At 45.6% G+C, this 23094-nt stretch overlaps 1 protein-coding gene across 1 annotated transcript in view; it reads right to left on the minus strand.

Moving 5' to 3' along the window:
• Positions 1-23094, minus strand: part of LOC142574988 (uncharacterized) — a 108158-nt gene that overhangs the window by 39273 nt on the left and 45791 nt on the right. Inside the window, exon 3 of the mRNA XM_075683963.1 lies at positions 18229-18372. Within this exon, the coding sequence (XP_075540078.1) occupies positions 18229-18372 (144 nt within the window). The remainder of the gene's footprint in view (positions 1-18228; positions 18373-23094) is intronic.

The following is a 23094-nucleotide window of genomic DNA, read 5'->3' on the forward strand; positions in this document are numbered from 1 at the left end:
GCCTCAACGCAAGCAACCGACGGTCGTTACGGCGAGGCGTGCATTGTTCGCGAAACCCAGCAGTTCACTACAACATCGAATTGAAACCATGAAGTAGCTCCTCACAGCTCCAATTGCAATGCCTATAGCATACTCCAGGCACTACAGCGCAGCTTAGGCTGCTTTGAAATGGAAAATGCACGCACATTATGCCTCAACATGTCTCGATCCTGCGTTGTTTAATTACACAGACTGAAAATTACTTGCTTCGTCAGTGCATAAAAGAAAACATCGTGTACCCTCCTCTTAAAGAAGACACCACAAGTCTTACATGAACACCTGACCTCCACTGGAGAACAATGATATCTTTAATATGTGCAACACTACTAATATATGGGCCTTCGGCGTCTTGCTGGCTGCAGCGAACCCGCCCAAAAGGCATATTTCACTATAATATTTGACCGAAGCAGCCTGTGTCAGTTCTCGAAACGGATCCATCATGTCTGTTTCTCAACTAAGAAGCACTAGTAAATTGCTCAAGTGTAGCACGGAAATGGAATAAGCAATAGTGGAAAAACATAATGGAAGAACATAAGCATTAGAGCTGTAAACCTCAATCAGCTTTGCTTCAAGTTACCGCCACTTAAATTTAACCGGTGAAGAACGGCCTAATTTTGAGCACCAGTTGAAACGTAAGTGGTGCTGGCCGAATCTAAACTACAGTGGTAGTTAAGTTCTCCTGTTACTGCCGAGGTTTTCTGTGAAGAAATAGAAAAAATTCGATATTATACCGTGAACTATTCGTCGTGAGCAAACCTGTTTTAGCGGGTTAAAATCAAAATAAATGTTGAAGAAGTCACGCATAGTCAGAGTTTAATTGTGACACGCGTATTGCGCCATGGTGGGTATGGAATCTTGACTAGATTCTTAAGTGCTGTGTTTTTGCGTCTGCTTTTATTATTCACGTGAACTACCACTGGAAAGTGTAGATCTGCGCATGAAAAACCCGTAATTGGCTGGTTTGCGCTCCCTCGGGTGGCACTATAGTGTTGCCTTCGAGAAATGTATTGTCGTCTAGGAAATAGGCTCCTTGATAACATTTTCGCGAACGAAGGCAACGTAAAATATATATTTGAGACGCCCGTTATAAGTATACGAGCATTGGGAACGAGAGCGAACAAACGGAAACCCTGCAGAAGGCGTCTGGACACCGCCGGAACTGCAGCAGACGACAGGCGCGAGTCCGTGCCCTGAGGTGCCTACATCGTTCTCGGCGCTAAAAGTAGTCTCTAAGCTTAAGTACTCCTTTCACAACTTCCTGAAGACAAATGACATCCGGTTGAGTAATGGCGGTGTCGAAATATGCTTGTGGCGCTGCCGTTCTTTTCTGAAAAGAGCGGCAGTTTCATTGCCATATCTCAGCGGTGTCCGTGATTCGGGTTGTTTTACTGGCCATGGTTAGCTACGATTTCTATATCCCTTGAATCAGGAACGGCCCTTTTTTTACCTTTCTCGCTGTCGGTGTTCCGGGGTTACTGTTGGCTCTTTTACATGACGTTCGCTGCAGCTTAGACATTTGTTCGTTGTAAAAACTTTCTGGTTCTGCACCTCAGCAAATATTTGCTGTTGAAACGTTTACAAAGCCTGAATCGGTTCTACTACTTGAATCAATATTATTTCAATGTCGCTAATTGCTTGGTGGGCGGCAGGTGTATCCCCTTGTGCTGGTCTAGCTTTCCCAATTTTGGTATTCTGAAACTGTGCCTTCAGCGTTGCCATCTCAATTTTAACTGCTTCTACGATTCGCTTAAGGTGACAATTTTCAGAGAGGATTCCTTGGTTCTCAGGGTTGGCCATTATTGTAGCCCCTTTTCGTTCCATCCCCTCCCAGCTCACCTTGTGTTGGGTCGAGTCTCCTGCTATCACTGAAGTCCTGTATGGGGTGGTGTGTGGAGGCGAAGTGGTCAGATAGCCCTTGCTCTCGATTCGTCTTTATTTCTCCTCATCTTGATTTTCGAATATGGGGTTGCAACGCAGGGATGTCCTCTCGAGTCCGCAGTGGAGGCCAGTCGTCATCGTCCGTATCGTCTGTGTCAGACCACCTCGGTTTTGGTGACGATAAATTGACCATCTTACCTGGCGTTTTGCTTGCCATCGGTCTTGGTGATTTTCGCTGCTGTCGCTGTGGTGGCAGCTTGAAATGATGTTTAAATTTCTTGGATCCCATGAGATGCTTTTTTACGCAGGTGGCGCAGATTGGGTTGCAGTCGTGGTCTGGTTGGGGCTGCCTAGTACCGACGTACTGGCAGGTGAGGGTTCGGGCATACGTCCTTTCTGTGACCCGTTTGCTTGGAATTTTTCAAAATTGTATAGTATTCTTCTATGAGAAGCAGGGAAGCTCCCCTCCCATGTAATAGACCTATCGTGGTATGATGGGGCCAAATAAGGTTTTTACAGCTGTTTTCGTTTCACCCTACATCCTAGCTCTTAGTATATCGACGCCTAGCGTACGAATACGTATGTTGGCTAGGAGGGTTTCAGGGCTTGTGTAAGGAGCCATGCCATGTATCACTCCTTCCTTTGTGTCGTCGCCTATTGTTGCGTACGCATTCACGGTGTGCAGGCGACCGTTTAATGTGAGGCCTGTCGTTCTTCTTGCAATATGCGCCACCTCGTCGGTAGGGCTTGGGATAAGAAAAATATTTGATCCTGGTTCCAATCTCAGTAGGAACACGTTTCCATTCAATTTTTCTCGGGTGTTTATAACTGCTGCTGCGATCTGGGGCGCCGTGAGTTCCCTGATAGGAAGACCTTGGCGAGTACGCACGATCACTTTAATTTCCTCCTTAGGCAGGGTGGAAGCCGCCTTGTCTTGGATTTTTCTTCGCTGGTTGTACCGGGGGCTTGGATGGTGGTCCCGGTGATTCGTAGCCACTCTCATGGAAAATAGCCTTTTTGCCCACTCGTGCGAGCACCTGCTTTTGGTGCACGGTCAAAACCGTTTGCCAATCTCCGTCGTCGTCTTGGCGTCTATGGGGTCCACCAGTTTCTTCCGTACTATGGAGGACGATGCCATCGTCATTATCGGTTTCTTGGTATTTCATCTCATCTCGGTCCACGTCCCAAGAGGTGGGTTGCGCGTTGGGTGTTTTCTCGGGACCTGCTGCCTTGTTAAACGTCGTCGTCGGCGGCGCTTCCGTAGCTAGAGTCGGCGCAAGCGTCGCCATCTGTCGCGGCCGCGTCGCATACCAGCTACCAGCTGCAGCCGCCCCACCGCCGCCGTTATCGTTCCCATTTCAGACACGTTTCGGCCAGCGAGGAAGATTTGACGAGGCGCTCACCGGAAAATTTGCTATCCACAGTGTTCCCACAGGTTAGCGAGCCTCAAGAAGTACTCAAGATCCATCTTACAGCAAAAGATCGCTCTCAAAAGGCGAAAATAGATGGAAGCCTATCCTGAGCTGGATGGATTGATGGATGTTATGAGTGTCCCCTTTGGAATTGGGCGGTGGGTTGCACCACCAAGCTCTTGCCATTATAACGCCTAATGTTCTACCTAGGTTAAAGAATAAAAAAAGAAAAAAAACACTATGAACTACCACGTCCACATTTACTGATCCCCTATTGCGAACTGTGCTTTTGTGCGTCTCCGTCTTTATCGTTTCCCTACTTTTCTTCCGCCAATCCTCCAATCGCCTCTAACTAATGCCTATTGCGGACATGTTTGCTTTACCACTGCTCCCGCTAAACCTAAGGCTTCATGGAGGCCAGTGGTGCCTAAATCGACCGCTGGGTAGGCATCTTCACATTCTAATAAAACATGCTCCGTCGTTTTCCTAGTTTTACCGCAGCAAGCACATGCTTCTTCTCCCTTCTTATATCTCGCTTCATCGGTGCGTGTTCTAAGGCATCCCGATCTCGCTTCGAGAAGTAATGAGCTTCTCTTTGAGTTATCATAAATGGTTTCTTTCCTGATTTAGTTTTTTCCTCTTAAGTAGTTACTTATGGCAGGTTTATTTTCCATTGCCGCCACCAATGAGATTATTTCAGCCCCTCTGACTTTCCGCTAGACCTGTTTGTTGCTGTGTGCCCAGCCTACAGGCCACATACTTGCTGGTAAGCTTCCTAGTTCTTATCCTCCACTGTGAATCAATGTTTTTCCTGTACAGATACCTGAACATTCTCCCAGCCCATTTACTTTCTTCCATATTCCTCAGCCGTTCTTCATACTGAATTTTACTGCGAGCTTCCCTCACTTCAAAACTAGTCCAGCACATATCACCCTACACAGCTTCATTTGTAGTATTCCCGTGAGCGCTCAATGCGAGGCGACCTGCTGACCTTTGGTTCCCGTGGAGTCCTGATTGTACCTCTGATTTAAAGCAAACAGCGGCATTTCCAAAAGTAAGTCCTGGAACCATTACACCTTTCCACATACCTCGGAGGACCTCGTACCTATTGTATCGCCATAGCGCTCTGTGCTTGCTTATGGCTGTATTTCTCTTTCCCTTTAGTATTATGGTTTTTTCCTGTGTTTCCACATATCTATTGCCTTCGTTTATCCATATACCAACGTGCTTATATTCGTTTAGGCGAGTTATTTCTTAGTCCTGTATCTCCGCTGTCTGTTCACTGTTTTCACTGAATACCATAACACCTGATTTTATAACACTAAATTTCAAACCTAAATTGTTGCCTTCCTGTACACAGATATTAGCCAGACGTTGCAAATCACTCTCCTTGTTAGCTAGCAACACAATTTCGTGCGCATAAAATAAACCTTGGAGTTGCTGCTCTACTACTGTACCCGCCTGCCTGTATGAGAGATTAAACCCGATATTACTTCCTTCTAGCACCCTCACCATCCTCATCATGAACATCATAAACAGCAGCGGGGTAAAGGGCACCCCTGCATCAGTCCCTTGTTGATATGAACTTTCTCCTCGCTCCTCATCCCTTCCCATTCAACGCAAACGGTATTTTCTAAGTAAATCCCTCAAAAGCTGTAGACCATCGTGGCCCAAGCCTTCCCCTTCCAGAATATCCCACAGAATGTTGCGGTCTACGTTGTCGTAAGCTCCTGTAATGTCTAAAAAGACCACATACAACGGTCTGCTTTCTGATTTTGATATTTCAATAGACTGAGTAAGAACAAACAAGTTATCATCCAAACGCCTACCTATTCTGATGCCATTCTGAAGCTCTCCCAATATGTCATTATTCTATGCCCATGCTTGAAGCTTTAATTTGATTGCCTGCATTGCTAGCCTGTTTATTACCGATGTAATGGTCAACGGTCTATACGAGTGAATTCTGTCTTTCTCCCCCTTACCTTTATTAAACTAATTTTACTTTGTCTCCAACTGTCTGGTATTCGTCTATATTTTAACGTTTTTTCCGCTGCTTTCATCACAGCTTCCTTTTTGGTCCTAGTTCATTTATCAGCCTAACGGGAACCTCGTCTAGCCCTGTGGCTGTGCGCTTAGGAATTTTCTCTTCCGCTTTCTTCCAGTTTAAATTTGTCAGCACCAGCTCCTTTTCCCCTTGGGTCTCTTTCATGCTCCTTTTTTTCTTCAAATACAACCTCGTAATTGCCTTGAAAATATTCGGCTGTTACTTTTCAGGTGTAATTTATTGCCACTTCTCCTTCCAGTCTGTTTTCATCTTCCTCTAGGATATGTTGTATTGTTGTTGACTTCCCGCCTAATAATTTTATGTGGTTCCAATATATTCTAGGTGCAGCCTTCCTTTCTCACTTATTTCTGACAACCAACGTTCACTTTCACCTTTTAATTTTGCTTGCACCAGTATTTGAACCATTGACTTTTTCTCCCGGTATATTTCCCATTTACTGGTTACTTCATCCTGCCGCAACTGCGACTTCTTTGCCTGCCTGTGCTCTCGAGATGCTTTCTGTCGTTCGGCGATCGCTTCCCGTATCTCCTTGTTCCACCAGCTTTTCGGTTTCTTTTTCCTTTCCAACGAGCATGTTGTTCCTCTTTCCGTATTTCTGTCGATATTACACTTAGAAACGCACCATATTCCCACTCTTTACTTCGGCATTCGAAAAGTTCTTCCTCAACTCTATTGACTATGTTTACTATTTGTTCAGTGTTCAAATTTGGACTGGCCATTTTGCTCTACTTGCTCTCTTTCCCAACTACATAAACCATTTTCAAAATTCTGCGTTCATGGTCACTCCCTATGCTGCTAAACGCTTCCCCATCGATGACCATTTCTCTCAATTTATCATGAATTCCTTCTGTCATCAGACAGTGATCAATGGTCGATTGGCGGTTTCCTACATCCCACGTGATCTGTCCTTCACACTTAGGCTCTGTATTCACGATAACGAGGTTATGTTGCTCACAAAGGTCCAGCATTGACTTCCCATTATTGTCGGTATAGCCATCTAAATCCTGTATGTGGGCATTCATGTCAACTAATAGGACAATTTCAGCACCATTCCCGAAACCCTTAATATCAGCGCTTATGCATTCCACTAACTCTTTATTCTTCTCTGTGCAATTTTTCCGGCCCACAAATACGTAACGCCCAGCCAAGTTTCTTTCCCACTCATTGTACCTGATAACCAAAGATGCTCTTGACATTGTGAATTTACTCTTTTCCATTTGGCCCCCTGATGGATGAGCGTTCCGACTCCCCCTCCCTTTCTTTCCGACTTAGTTCTGTTGCACCTTTCCCAAACATAATTCTCAATAACTGGAGGCTCTTCTGAGTCTCTAAGGTGCGTTTTTGTAACTGCACACACCCTTATTTGTTCTCTTTGTAACTGCTCCTCAATCTCTTCCCACTTTTCCTTTATTCTGCAGCCCTGCATGTTTCTGCAGCCAATAGCATGGCGAGGTCTTTTTCTTGCTTTCCTCCTTTTTCTCTTATCGACGGCGATGCTCTTCTGATGTTGCCCTAGGGGACCTTCTTCATTACTATCTCCTGAGCGTCCTCGGGCCCCCTAAAACAACAGCGCGACCACGAAGTCGCTAGCCCCCTTCTCGTGCCAGCCTGTAATAGAAGTGGATCCCGTCTCGTTTAAAACCACTACAACTTCTCACTTCCCTGTTTACTTTGACAGCCTCGAAGCCTTTCTCTCAGCTCATTTTCCATATTGCCTCATTGGCAGCCACTACGGCTCTTTGTACGTGACTCTCACGTACAGGCACCTCCGGCAACGTGCACACGACGATCTGCACCTCAGGGGATACCTCGCGCAAGTCGTCCATCCGCCGCCAAGCGCTGGGCTAGTCCAGGCCCTTTCCTGTTTAGGACGTCATTTAGCCCACCTGCTGCTATGACAAGGTTGCGCAGGTGGGCATGTTCTGCGAGATTTTCTTTTGCTCGCTCCATGAGAGAACCCAGTGTCAACCCTGGAAATGTCCCTAGCGCCACTCTTTTGTCGCCTTTCACCCTCTCCGCAATTGCTTTGAGCACACACCCAGGTTTAAGTCACCAGCCATAATCACCCTTTCACGCTCTCCTACCTCGCCCTGCTTCCCTTTGTCCTTGTCCGCGTGATTCGGACTCGACAAGGGGCATTGTCCCCTAGGCTCCGGCTTTTTACGCGTGGCGGCCTCAAGGTAGGTGCGCCTTTGCAGCTAACCCTTCATCACCCTGCATGCATTCCACGTATTTCACTGACCCTCCCTTGCCTGTGGCGTCGGGCGCCTGCGTTCCATTTTCACGCACACTCTCGTTCACAATGGCGGCCCTGTTCAGCTTTTCCTCGGCTGCTTCATGTCTCTTTTCAACTGCCTCCCGTGCATCACGCTCCCTGTTTAGCTCATTTTTGAGCTCTTGCACCTGTTTCAGAAGCTCTTCCATGAAAGCCTCCATTTCCTGCAGCCTAGTATTGATATCACATTGTCTGCTGGTTGATTCGATGCCCTCTCCATTCTGATCCGTCTCCTCATCTGCCTTGAGGGACCCCCCGCGCACTGCTTGATTTCCCGTCTTTCTCGCCAAGTATTGCACAGCTTTTTGCAAATTCAATACTGTAATAATGCTACTACTGACACAAATACTATAATACTATATCAATGCAGAGCGCGTGCCTTTTAGCAAAGACCGATACGCACAGAATCCAAATCCTCAAAATCTCGCAAAACCAAAGTTTCAAAAACAATGTCGCGGAGAACGAAGGTATAACACGCTCTCGCACGCGCTCAACCACGCGGCCACGCTCTCACGTTCCTACCAAAACACGGACAGTAAAACCACTAATAGCTATTTGTCTTGCCACTTCCAAGCTACCATTTAAGGTCTACAAACACTCAACGTCCCACCCGGCTGCACATGTTGGAGCACGTGGCACGAAAGGACGCTCTAACCATCCTGCAAAACAAATGCACACGAAGCACATCCGCGCACACGAAATACGAGAGACAAAAAAGGAAAGAGAAAGAAAACCACCTAATTACTATTTAAAGCCAAAAAATCTGCAAATAAAAAACAGAAGCAAGCTCAAAGCATGCACAAAAACTTATAATTTCGTCGCCGTTCGACGCCACCTAGCGAATCGAATCCTCCTCCAGGATTCGATTCCTCATGGCAAGGTTTTTCTTTTTCACGGTTAAAGTTTTCTCCTTTCTACCTCTCTATATTTAACACATTTGGCTGTATCTCTGACGTGGCGAAAACATTTTAGCTACTTAGATTTCATAACGGCAAGTGAGAACAAGGAACGCGTCATAACGACCGTGGACAGCCATATGTAACACACCACCGGGTCATACGTTCACTGCGTTACTTCTACAGTAAGTTTATTTGGCTATTTTCACGTGTTGTCTACAGCGCATGTAAGAATGGCGAAATAAAGTCATTTATATACGTGGCCCGACCGCCGATGCATATGGCTGTCCTGCAGCAGTGGTGACGCATTGCTTCCTGTCTTTTTGCTTTGTGAGATGTAAAGGCCTAAATAAATTTCGTCTTTTAAAAAGAATTTGAATACTGGCGTCCATGAACTTGTATCGAAAAATATTTTTAAATATCGCCAACTGGTAGCAATCCAAGGTGCCCAGAGCAGCAATCAGAGATTTACCGCAACGCTAACAAAACGGCCAACCTGCAGTTGTTTCTGTAGTTGTAATGATAACCATCAACTCCAAACTGTACAGTCTGCCTTCGCGTGATTCTTGTTTATTTTATCGTGTCTAAAAACAATTTCTTGTGCGCTTTCCAAAGTTATAGTCTAGCGTCAATTATACAACATATCGAACACAATCTACTGCGTGTATTATTAGAAAAGCGAGCCCTCAGCCCCGTTGGCACTCATTACCATCGAAGTACGTGTAATCTCGCTCACATTCGCGGAGAATCATCTACACAGAATTTACTACTTAAGGTAGACGAAGCAGTTTCAAACTGGAAGTCTGGATATTGTTTTCATACAGCCAAAGATTATTTCAAAGATACATAGAATGGCGACCTCTAACACGACGCCATACGTCCCATGGCAATTTATAATTCTTTTTCGTAGTTTTCCTAGGTGTATGAATAAAGTAGTCTCCCGCAGAAGCGTAAAGAAAGAACTGCTTTGAGCAAAAAAGCAAACAGTGCGACAAGTACCACTCGTGCCTGTTCGCAAACAAGAGCAAGGCTACTTGAAGAGCGGCCACCGGAGCTTAGTTTACGGAAAAAAGTTGCACTTCTGTGCTTTCGTTAGTTAAAGATTCTGTCAATTTGTGGATTGCAGTTTTGACTTCGACATTTTTGTAGTTGAGAAATGCTGCAACACGAACGGGATTACACCAATCACCTACTAGATATGTAGCGAGGCGCAATTGCAGCATTTCTCTATTTGCGATAAGCCCACGCATAGAGTTTCTAAAAAAATACCTAGAGGGAAATGTGGCGCTAGTGTCTACGGGGGTTCTCATGAGCGTTGCCTCAACCTACATGGGAATGATGGGAAGTACAGGCTTCGGATTCACTTCGATCTTAAGACTATTGGCGTTTGCTTGCGGCGCAGTAAACAAAGCTATACTCAAATATTAACGCGTAAAATCTAATTTTATTTCTGCAGTATATTATATAATGTACAACACGCTTCATAAACTTTGTATGACTTTGAGATGGAAGTGTGGTTTACTGTAGTTTGACACCAGGACACACCAGGGTACGCATACTTGTGCGATTCTGTTCCCTATTTAACGCCAAAGAATAAGTATTTATTTATTTTTGCAACAGCAATAACAACCATGCGTGTACTTATATAAATATACTCATCAAGTATTTATGGAAATAAAAATGTTGTATTGTGAGAAAGTGTTGCGCCCTTGAGTGGAATGCTACAATTGTTGTCTGCTACGACGCCTGCTCGCTGCAAACGCGAGACTTTTTCGCAGACGACAGGCGTTTGCTAACTCTCTCTCGCTCTTTCGAAAGACTGCGTCGGCTGTCACGATTGCTGGACATCTTCGCATACTTTTAAGCACATCTGCTGCAGCGGCCTCCTACTAGGACGCTAGTGGCCTCCTACCAATATGCTTCATCATATCTATATATTGACGTACCGCTTCCGAAGCGTTATGGCGTGGCTTTGCAGTTACCCATTTTGCGACACTAGACTACAACCAGGAAGCAGCAACCTTTCCTACCACAAGTAAGTTTGTGTTCTCAAAGACTAAAACACGCATTTCAATGAGCACATAAACGAGCAATGCAGAATGAAGTCCTCAATAAAATTTGATTGTCAAGCCACTAGAAGTACAACTGTATATGTCTTGTATCAGTAGTGCCTTCTTTTTCCTATTCTGAAGCTTCATAAAGCACGTAACGGTACAGTGCCAATCTAACACACTTAACAAACAAAGGTCCAAACGATCTAAACATGTTCTTTCAACGTTTACGACTCCGTCGCTTTGTCGTCAGGGCTTCGACGCCACACCGCGACACAAACATCGTCTCAGTCGCTGGCCCAGCGCGCTATCGCCACTGCGAGCAACATAACAAAGGCAGAGAACTTTCCGTTGCACTGTCCCACTGCAGGTTATAGCAATTGCGCTTGGAGCGAAACCAAAACTGCCAAAAAATACTTGTAGACTATTTCGCTAGTCAATGGAATGCCAATCCGAAGCCTGTACTTCCCATCATTCGCATGATGGTTGAGCGATTGGAGCGCCAGATTTGCCTCTAGGTATACAAATATGAAACTCTGTGAGCCCACGTTACAGTATCGCGTTGACGGCACCACACGGAGGGTATGTTTAAAGTGAAAGCTTCACCAACGTCGTCGAGCCGAGTTTCGTCGTCGCCAGCAAATTGACCGCAGCTGCGCGGAGCCCTTGACAACGCATCACGTGACTCGCCGCGCGAAGCACCGCCGCAGCTACCGGCTTGGTGCATGCGCTCTCCGCAGCTGGGTCGCCGCCTGACCACGTGACTCGCAACCCGAGGACCGCCGGGCTCGCCTAGTCAGTGCGAGCTTGATCATGGACGAGCGCTAGGGTGGGCCGTCTTCTGTGAGCGTTTCTTGGGAGCGGAATGCTTTGAGCCCTCGTCGCCAAGCGGCGTCTTACCGCGCCGCGGGTATCGCCGGCTAACGATGCATGTATACCCAAGCCTAATCACAGTGACGTCTAACCACCGACCTAGGCACAGCCGTCATACATGGCTTATCGATAATTGTATACCTAAGTATAATAATTGCAGCTAAATCAAAGATTACCCAGCGAAACGAAGACTTAACCGCTAAACCAAGTTTTCGCTATGCATATCCAGGGTTAGCTGACTGAGCTAAGCCGCAATCAATGTTTTCATCGAGTATAAACTCAAGCGAGTATAAACTCTACTGAAGTACATGTAGGATTTGTCACAGCATTTATTAACACGCCGATCTGCACGTGCTTTGCCGAAACAGGCACCCTCCACCACGACACACCCAAGATAAAGCGCAACCATCATTGCTTAGTGGCTTAGGCGCTACTCTGCTAAGCACGAGGTCGTGAGATCAAATCCCGGCTCCACCGGCCGCATTTGAATGGCGCCAAATACAGAAAAGTTACAGCTACGTTTCACTTCGTGAGCACCAGCTAGGAACAAGTGTATAGACGCTGCGAACATGCGCAGCAAGCACCCCAGCGTCGAAGGACAAAAGGAAAGGGCGCGAACATGGTCGTTACATTGATCTGGACGGTGCTGTGCCAATGGGAACGCGCCATTGCTACACATGCAAAGAAGAGACGCCTTGACCGTGCATAGAGCGCACCGCGGCGTATTCGCAAAACGCTATGCACGAATGTGAGCATTCTGGTAGCAACGCGGCCTCCTGTGTGAGCCGATCTTTTGCTATTGCTTCGGACTTTTAATGTTTTAGTCTGAGAAGATTTACCTAAAAGGCATGCGCTGTTGGTGTTTTGTATCATGAAATTTGTATGTGGACTATCATTCTCCACATTCCCAGGATTAACTTCGTAAAGAATGCAAGACAAAGTACGAGCAACTTTAGTGATATAACAACAACCTTAGTGCCTAATAGAATGCTTCGTGGCCTCAGGCCATCGCCGAGTCGAAGAGGAGGCCAGTTACGCTTGCGGGTAAAACACCCGCGTACCGTGCATTTGGTGCACGTTAAAGAGCACCATGTGATTAAAATTATTCCGGAGTCCCATGCTACGGCGTACCTCATCATCAGGTGGTGGCTTCGGCACGCAAATCCTAGAAATAATAACTGTTACGCAAAATATTCACGTATGCGAGGGAAACATGTCTTCAGCTCTCCAGCTTGCTTGTATACAAGACGTATCCTAACGTGAAACGTGGCAAAACCAAGCAGAAAGGTTGGACGTACTTCCGTAAGGACACTGCCGAATGCGTCTAACGTGCAAGTAAATAAATTTTAAGTGAAACATCTGACGTTCCTTGAGCCACAACAAATAAAATATCACTCCCTGCACTTTTGTGACCTGTTTTGTGACTCTCCGAAAAGAAGACAACGATTGTGTTACGCGATACGCGCTTCTAGTGATTTACATAGGGTATTCGTGTTTATGATTTATGGAATTTTTAAAGATACCCTTTTGCAGAGAACATATTTCTAGCACTTGAGCTGGCTTATTCAGAGAGGCAGGTGTTGCTTGCTCGAGAAATCGCAACGCCTACTCGAATAATTAACAAAAATCCACTATTTATATTTTGAGTTAGTTACGGCACATATTGCAATTTACGAATTTTAGCCAGTGAGTTTGTCAGGCGTATCCACTTGAAAGGAACTTCCACAATGGCACCTCTTGGGAGATATGCGCCATCAAACTTGCAGTATAAATGCACTGGTCCGTTTCTTCGACATGATGCTCTCTTACGCGTTGACACACAAAAGTGACTGGGACGTCTAAGTATTTTGTTCCACACTTTGCGAAATTATATCTTGAAACTTTTGTCGTCCTGAAACTTCATATGATTTATACTAGATACGTCCGGCAAGCGCAGCGGCTATATTTATGCTATCTGCCACAGGTGAGCTTTAAAAAATTGCTGGCTCTCTCTTAATCGAGCGTAGATGTAAGCATGAAATGGCAACCGGCAAAGCATATTAGTTGCACGTGATACTAGCCACGGTCTCAAAATGGGCGTAGTGCATTTTCACAATGGCACCGCTCCATGCTGTGCACTTGTCCACATGGACGCCGCCCAGCTAGAAAAAGAAAACCGGTCGAAGGCGACTTGACGTATAGTGAAATACTCTAGGGAGACAGACGGCACTGTCCAGCGCCGGAAGGTGCCGCCACGCAGCGTGGAGCCATTCGTCGAGGTAAAACAGCACGAAGAGACGTTCAAAAAGGCCCAGCAAACCCTTTCTCAGCGCCAAATATTAACAATGAAGTATATGGTGCCCTGTATCTGCCTTTTGAACGTCCGGTAGGTGAAATGACAAATAAAACTTCAGCGTACTAGAAGTTGCAGCTTCAGTGATATCGTGGACAAACATTAGGAAGAACTCGGGAGGAATATTTTTGTAACTTTCCTTTACAGATGATTGGGACCAGAGAGCGCATTTTCTTAATTTTTGAATGGAGGCCCGGATGATGTCGTTTTGTTCTCTCAACTTGCCCGGATCTTCTCGTTTCAGCGCCCGGATACCGCCCCTGGCTATTGGCTCTAGATTACTAAGAGGTCGCTGACATCGGGGGCTAAAAGCATTTCGTGCTTAAATATATCTGCCAATCAACCCCTTGAAGGCGCTTGGTCAGCGTAGCTGTAGATATGTGGCGCCTAATGCAAGGCAACTTGTCTAACACTGATCCTATGATGTGTGCCCATTATGCACGTTGCTCTTTAAAGTGATATAGGACGCTAACAGACGTTTCCGTGCAGTTTGCGAAACCTTTATTTTATTTGTTACTTTAGAATTACTGCTATACCTGTTTTTGGTTGCCTTTATATACACCGGTGTTTTCCATTCTCACTTGAGAAATGCTTTTTGCCAAAGTTAAATAAATCTATACCCGTGTACGGTAGTTAGTTGAATCGAATCGTTGAAGTAACCGAGGCCACAGTCTTCCACGAAGTGGGTGAACCGCTGCTTTGCTTCCGGTTTTGAAATTTCTACGTTAAACTCTCTGCTAACGACCACCGACAAGGATGGGCGGCAACGTACATTGATCGATGCGGAAGCGTGCACGTCTCGTCATCAATGATGTGGTTTCATTGACAGCTGTCTTTATTTGTGTGTTTTGTATTGAAACCAAGGCTGTGCTGTATAGTCGCGTCACAGCTCTGCCTTAGTTTATGCGCCATTGCTCCTGGCCCAGTGCGCCGGTATCGGCGCACTGGGTTTTCTGTGAACGTGACGGACGCAAAAGGATCCCGGGATCTTAGTCATAGACAGCTTTGCTGTGGAATTCCTTAAACGTAATTATGATAACACTGTAGATGCTCGTTCGCGGTACTTATTTCATGTTTTCTGAGGACTTTCGGAAAGGCTTACGGTGGTCCGGTGGTAATAATAAAACCTCCCTGCCCCAGTCAGAAGTCTGCCATTTCTGACAGTGACAGCATCACTGTTGAAGAACGTGAAGTGCTTTTGTGCGCGAACAATTGTTGTGACGTTGACTGTGTGCTTCTGGTCATCCTGGAATTTGAAGAAGCAAAATAGTGGATTGTGCCTGTTCCAGCCGGATATATTTCAACTCACCCAACGACGACGTTTACAAGTGAGATCCCGTATCCAGACATTAAGAATGAACCCTGTGTGCCCATTCCACATATTGTGGGCCGCTTCCCATTCATAGAACATTGGTGGCTATGTTGCGGTTCTTTGCTACCGGCGGCACTGGCTGGAACCGTCATACGTATAACCAAAAAAAGAAAAAAAATCGAGAACAATGCGATTAACTCTTTATGCAACAAGAAGTATTTCGGGAGCCCTCGACGGTGTATAATATGTGGCGTCACCGTTTACTAAGCACTCTCCTTTCTGAGTTTCTGGATATAAAAATTAATGTATTCTTTTTTTTTTCATTTTTTGCAAAGCGGCGTCCTCGTGAGTGCCCGCCCTCTCGTCTGAACGTCCATGGCTAGTCTGCCTGGGTCATCTATTATGTGGTAATGTTGAATGCGTTGCAGGAGCCTTGAGGACCCCAACGTCGTATCACAGTTTATAGGCACAAGGTTGAGCTACTCCTTACGCGTGGCAGTTTCCGTAAAAAGCAAAAAATAATAAGCCTGTATAACAGTGAATGCAAATATTTACTCAGAACATGCTTACATTTTCGCCCTCCGCCAGGGAAAGTATCCAAGACATGTGACCATTACGGTGGTCATTGACACAATAAACCTGAAAGTAGCGCTTCACGCACTGAAAATAGATGCGGCAACGGCGACAGTTTTTATGTCAACCTTGTAAAAAGGTTTCTTCGCGAAGGGTACCTTCGTACAGCAGCTGGAACAAATTTTATCCGATGGAGATTTTATTCAAAGGGCTAAGGATTACGCTTTGGTTTCCCCTCCCAGTGTGTCGTTGGCCTTTACTTGTACAACTGTAACTGTAATTACTGTAACGGCTTCGTTGCCCTCGACGATGGGAACGCCCAGACACGCTGAGTCATATGATAGAATCACGGGCTTTCACTCACGGTGGCATTCTCTTGCTGATCACGAGGACAAGAGCTGAATTTTCAACGGTATTTCCAAAGCACCGCAAAATGCAATATTGCTCATCTGCTTACTTATATTTAGGTACGCGGTAAAGAAACCGCAGGCGATTAGAATTAATCCACTGCCCTTTCCCACAGCATCTCTGAAAACCAGTCGTGCATTTTATGGGACATCAATACCATAATCTTTGTCTCTGTTCTCGTAGGAGTGGTGAGGCTTGTGACGCAGTCATTGATACTGTCTTCTCTCTTTACAACCTACTCTTTATGTCTAAGAAAACTGCAATAAACAGTGATTTGTAATCGAATCCTGGCCATAGCAACCCCGCTCGCCGTGGTATGCGGAAAGAAGCGCCAATTTGGGCTATTTGGTACATTTCAGGAAATCAAGGAACAGCTCATGCAAGGAAGGTCAGCGAAAGGAAAAAAGGTGAAGGCTTCGTCCGTTTATCCTGCCCCATGCATGGTTACTGTGCTTATCTGGCGTTTATCTTATTCAGGACAGCGTAAAGTTTAGGCTCCAGCACCTCAGCGAAAAAAAAAAAGATCCTGGCGTTTGTACAAGGCTATTCTGGATATTATGAGGTAGTCTTGCAGTAATATGACTAATATTTTCTTCTAATTACAGTCCGCGTACGCAAGTTTTCACCAATTTGAGACAATTACCAGTTCCATAAGTTCTTCTGTTTTACAGTGACGTGAATACTGGCACTGAAACTCGGTTTACTTTGCGTGCCATTGGGAAGCAGTGCTGGCGGAGCTTATCTAAACTTATATTCGTGTTGTTAGAGCTTCAGAAAATAATTTAGCTACGCGCGTATAGCTTTTTTCAGTTATGATTTAGTATCGGCGTTCACATGATCTTATACAAAGAAAGCAAACGCACACCTCCACCAGAGGTCCATGCCAAATCTTCACCAACTTATTGCGAGAAGCTGTGAAAGAAATTATCGCGGCCACGCGCTAAAGCGTTGCTTCGTCTGCCAAAGCAGTTCCCAGTTTAGTGGTAATTACTATCGCACAATAAATTCCCAATAACACTCTCACTGGCCTCTGACAGTGTTGGCCCGAGTAACGCCTCATCAAACGCTTTCGCGGCCTCAGCTGTAGTCTAGGTTAATTATTCCATTGCAATAGCAATTATATGAATACTTCAAACTAATTTTCGCCCTCATTGTCTCCGCAGGGCTCCGCATGTATTTAGGTCAATGTGTACTATATGCTTATTCATACCGTATATGCGAGTTACAGTGTTACGCTACTCATTCACAAAAGTTAGTCGTCACATATTTTACGTTCTCGACTAAATTATTCCTGAAAATTTTCTTATTTTCCTGAAGATTTCCGCAAACAACCCTTGTGAGACCTAACATTCACAGCGCATGTATTTTATCTTAAGTCTTCTTAGACTATTAAATATTAAAAGTGCGAAATAATATCGGAGCTCCAAACTCAAAGTGATGTAATTATACAAGTGTGGCTCTTTGCAGGCAGCGTGTATAGGGGCACCTGCGTGATACCATAACAGCCCCAACAGGGCTTGACAGGAATTTGGTGCACCCTCGTATGTCACGTCCGCGTTAGTCGTACCCGCGTACCCTATGATCATAACTCAAAAAGTACAAGCGAAACGGTAAACCTTGCTATCGCATTAAGTGCTTGGCCCCCCAGGCGAAACTCCCAATTTTTGGACTTGCCACTCTTCTTAATAATTGCCATCATTAATTTGTGTAAAGGCTCCTAATGGGGCTTCATAAGAGGATATGACGCATTTACAATGTGTTACGCAAAAAAAGTTAGCAAGAACTCTACGCAAGTTTAATAATTTCACATCTGATATAACAAAACAATATAAAAAGCACGACTGTTCGCGCCACGGATGTTTCAAAAGACATTCTTATATGCTGAGTTAACTGTAACACTACATACCGACCAGCGCAAATATTAGTACACGGAAACACAAGTTAGCGCGTAAGGATAAAATGAGAAATGTCGGCTCCCAAGCATGAGCTTAGGGCAGCAGGTGTAGCACTCGAATATTTTTGCTGCACACAAACTAACGCTTACTGAAACTCCCAAAATTGTAATATAAGTGGAAGAACGTACCAAAATTATTGCATACGTGTTTTTTCCTTACCTTGGAGAAGACCAAACGTGACGGTCATCCAAGCCATGTCGGGCGAGAAAGCTGAGCCGATTAGCGCCAATGACGAGAGTACGGCGCTCAGTTGAACTATGTGATACCTGCTCAGGAACTGCTCCAGAACAAAACCAAGTATTCCTGAAAAGTATTTTGTAGTAAAGGTCATGGTTCAGGCACTGAACTTGTCTGTAAGACACGGTTCTGTAAGGCACAGAAAGCATCTGTTTCAATGATCGGTAAAGGTTTATCTACGGTTAAGCAGTAGATGCCGTTTCATGGCAGCCGATAAGAAACGGTTACAAAATTAACTTTGTAAATGCTTTGCGTTCCATAAACAACACCAAGGTGACTTTTCAAGATTCAAGAGGACAAGCCGCTCATCGTAAACCTGCCCTAAGTTTACAACAGCAGACTGTATTCTATCGAAAAGCGTTCTACTTCTATTGGTTAAATATGGTGTCTGGTAAAGAAATTACCAATGCAGAAATGCAATCAATATCGTATGTTGACTACTTTAAAGACAAAATATCATTCGACAATCGGCTGTTTCAACATCCATTGCTTGTTGTCGTGGCGCCTGCCGAGCCATTTGAATGTTCTATTGCGGCAATGTCATCCAGTTGTGCACATATTCCTATGATTCTGTCGTGAACAAACTAGCCGAAAGTTCTCCGCCCATCTCACGGTTTTATTTCGGTGTGTATCGTCTCATTAGCTGATAGTCGAAATCAGTTGTTAGCAAACAATCGCCCTTAGTCTTTAACACCGGAAACCTTACGTTAGACTGAACTTGCCTCAGAAGTGAAGAATTCATCCTTTCACCGCGAGTCATACTTACAGATACGTTGGCGATGTAATCCCAGCCGCGGTAGCTCAACTGGTAGAGTATCGCATGCGAAATGCGAAAGGTTGTGGGATCGTTGCTCACCTGCGGCAAGTTGTTTTTTCATCCACTTTCGTTTCCATTTATTTATCGATTCTTTATTTCATTAGGCACAAGTAATTTCCCCTATGTTGTACCTGGTGTCAGTGTTTGTCGGCTTCTTATGATATTTATAATAAATATCGGGCCCCTCAGGAAACCCCTTTATTCTCGTTTATTACATAACCGGGGTTTCCAATACGGCAACATTGATGCCTTCAGGTAGCATGTGTGGGTTTAATGACCAGTTGCCTTCACCCATAAAGATCACGTTCTCGTGACGCCAGTGGCAGAAAGAATGTTCCACGTCCGCTGCCAAAGTCTGTGGGTGGTGACGCTGGCTAACACTCCCAGTGTTCTACAAGGAAGCATAAATACCCAAGAAAGTCGACTTGGAAACGGCGCCGTGGTAGCACAATTTGTAGAGCATGGCACGTGAGATGCGAAGGTTGTGGCATCGTTCCCAACCTGCGGCAAGTTGTTTTTTCATCTACTTTCGTTTCCATTTATTTATTGATTCTGTATTGCTTTATGAACAAGTAATTTACCCTATGTTTTCCTTGGTTGCAGTGTTTGTTTGCTTCTTATGATATAAATAAAAAAAATCGGGCCCCTCCATGAACCCCCTTCCTTCTCAGAACTGGAACAGTAGCACATCGATGTCATAAAAACTATCAGGCATAACGAAGGTGGTCTTCTCAGCGTCTTTGTGGTCTATCGGTACTTGCCAGTAGCCCGACAGCAACTCTAAGGTTGAAAAATAACGTTATATTGACATGTGTACTTATCTTTATCGGGCGACCACGTTTCGCCGCTTAACAACTGTAATCGCAAAGCGAGGGACGCGCCTGCATGTATCCGACGTTTCTGGAAAGTTATCGATGCTTCTACCCGGCTGTCTGCTGTCGCCAAACCTTGTGTTATCTGATTTCATCGCGTAACGCAAATGGTGTAGAACTTTGGGGAAGGCACGCGGGTCCGAACGATTAGTCTGGAACATTCGACGACTGCTCTATAAAAGCCGACGCGCTTGACCCGCTGATCAGATTTCCGACGATCGCCGACTCTGTTCGCCGCTTTCGTTGTGCTATAAGTGTAACCTGTTTTGTGGGCACAGGTTCGCCCAATAAAATCTAGTTTTGCCTTTCACAGTATTGCTACTGTGTTCTTAACGTCACCACCACGTGACAATATATTTGGATGGTCAAGGACATCGTAGAGAAACGCGCGGAAGCGTGTTTGAGTTCATTAGAGTGATGCTGTTCAGTTTTAGATATTCTACACAAAATTTGATGCAGCCACCTTTTTTTGTTGTGATAGCAATTATGTTGACACTCCAGACGCATTTTTGCCATCACCACCACTGTGATGTTCCTTATCAACTACAAGGGCGATAAGACCGTGGCCGCGTGTCGTATGCTGTATGTGCGAGTGAAAGCATGGGATGGAAGCCGGCGGTCACGGCTCAATCTGGCACGCGCGAATGAAGAAAGGGGAGAACGCGCCGTCTTCCCACGCGTGAAAGTTCGTTGGGGATGGGAGGCAGGGAAGAGGGGGGCGTTGTGCTCCGGCAGCAACTGTGCATTTCGCGAGCGTACGCAAGGGGAACTAACGATCGCGGCTGAATCTCGCGGGCCGTATACGCGTAGTGCGCCGCCTATAGAGGCGCCACTGAGAGCCACCTAGCGGGCACTTCCAAAAGTTCGCTCGGGAGCAGTAGCAGCCGACAACGCTTTGCAGCAAGGAAGGCTGAAGTTCGCGGCTGCGATTTCTATTTGTTCCGGTGCCAGACTGCTTCTTCGGCGGCGATAGCTGTAGCGAAGATGCTGGCCTCTGGGAGCAGGTATGAACACGATGTTACTCATGTTTGGGACAACTCGGTCCACATACTTGCCAGGTGCGGCCCGCAGACAAACGCCATGAATCTCATCTACATGAAGTGGATCTCATGTTAACTACCCGCTAAATTTTGTTGAGTAATGCGATGTCTCGTCCATTATTTTTTTAATTCTATTCTTGCCGTAACGCTCCTTCTGTACCTCAATAATAATCACCCGTCGTTATTGCAGACATATATCAACAAATCCGCACGTTGCGATGTCTGCACATGCCGTTGTGATGTTTCTGCCCATGAATACATGTGACATCGCTGAATAAGTTCTGTCAAAGTCGCCTCAAGAAGTGTAATGGCGAATTTAGTGACGTAAATGCGTACACGCGTCCATGCGTACAACGAACCACCAGAGGCACGTGTTAATAGCAGCGCGCGTTAGCGCTGTACCACCGATTAAATTCTGCTGCATAGGTCGATGAACTGCCGTTCCCACTGCAGTTTTGCAATTTTAAATACCCTAAGCGCGCTGCTTGGAAACGTGCAAAGCTAAAGTCTGACCGACTTTTCAGTACTTCTTTCTTAGTGTTACTAGAGAGAGATGCGATATGATATATTTCAAGGCAGAGCAGCGCGGGTCAAAGTAGATGGGACCTGGCGGCAAGGCGGGGTTTAGTCCTCTACAGCGTAAGCATAATAGGAAGGAATTCTGTTGAGTATAAAATTCACACGCAGAAAGGGACTACGTTGTGAAAGAAACAAATCACTCGGCGTGGTAAGTCTGCTGAGACAACATCAAGGTGTGATGATTCCCAAACGTTAGACGACCTTTTCAGCGATTATGAAACAAAAATACCATATCCAGCAACTACTATCAATTGACTCCCTGATCTACCTATTTTCTAAAACGTTTCCCAAAAAGCCACAATATCTAAGATCTCCTCAGGCGAAAAGAATAAAGCTGTTAATCAAGCATTTCCTTTGTATCATTCCGATAAGACAAAGCGTGATTTAGAACCTTTACAAAGGAGGCAGAGTGAGAACCTTGTGCCTAAAAAAATCGACAACAGTTATGCATGAAGCAACTAGCAGCAGTTCAACATGTGCAAAGCCACGCATAAAATATATGCAAAAACATGAAGTGCGTGATGGGCGGTGCGAGGGCACAACGGCAATCACAGCACAAGCTCAGAGACGGTTCACATCCAGAAAAAAAAAAAAAAAGAGCTCGGAAGCATGTCTCAGCATGCCAGGACTTGTCTAACCCCAAATCTGTCCAAAGAGCGGCAACGTTCCAGGTACTAATCGAATTGTTATTGCCGTCGTCACCAACTCGGTCTTCTTCACCTTATTTTCAACACAGGTGCACCGCTCGTAGCACACTGCACGGAACTTCTATGTGGGCCTCTTTTTCGTGACGTAGCTCAAGGGGAGAAGGTACAGCCAGACGGCCTTAAGTTCTTTAGAGAGTGTTGTGACTACGCGCATATGGAGGCAAGCGGAGAGGCAGCGCGGAATCTTGGCGTTGCTATTGAGCTAGGTTTAAAGGCGGGTGAGTACAAAGAAAAGCAGAATCGTCGTAAGTATCTAGTGGTGCGGGTTTGACGGGTGTGCGGGAGAGACAGTCGGCATCCGTGTGTTTCTGGCCAGACTTAAAGGCGATTGTCACATAAAATTCCTGCAACCAAAGGCTCCACCTTGCGAGACGACCTGAAGAATCCTTGAGATTCGCCAGCCAGCAGAGAGAGTGGTAGTCGCTGACGACGCAGAAGGGGCGGCCGTACAAATATTGCCGAACTTCTGGATAGCCCATACGACTGCCAGACATTACTTATTGGTTGCTGAGTAGGTTTTTTCAGCAGCGGACAAAGTTCGGCTGGCGTACGCAATAACGCGTTCAACATCAGCTTGAAACTGGACGAGTGTCCCTCCGAGACCAACGTTACTAGGAACAGTATGGACTTCTGTGTCGGCCGCGCTCTCAAAGTGCGCAGGAATTGCTGGTGTCTGTAGACGTCGCTGAAGGTCATGGAAAGCGTCGGATTGTGCGGCGCCCCAAACAAATCTGACGTCGTTCTTGATGAGCCGTTGCAAGGCTCTGCAATCT

The sequence above is a fragment of the Dermacentor variabilis genome, chromosome 3 (genome assembly GCF_050947875.1).
Source record: "Dermacentor variabilis isolate Ectoservices chromosome 3, ASM5094787v1, whole genome shotgun sequence".
In the NCBI taxonomy this organism is placed as follows: Eukaryota; Metazoa; Arthropoda; class Arachnida; order Ixodida; family Ixodidae; genus Dermacentor; species Dermacentor variabilis.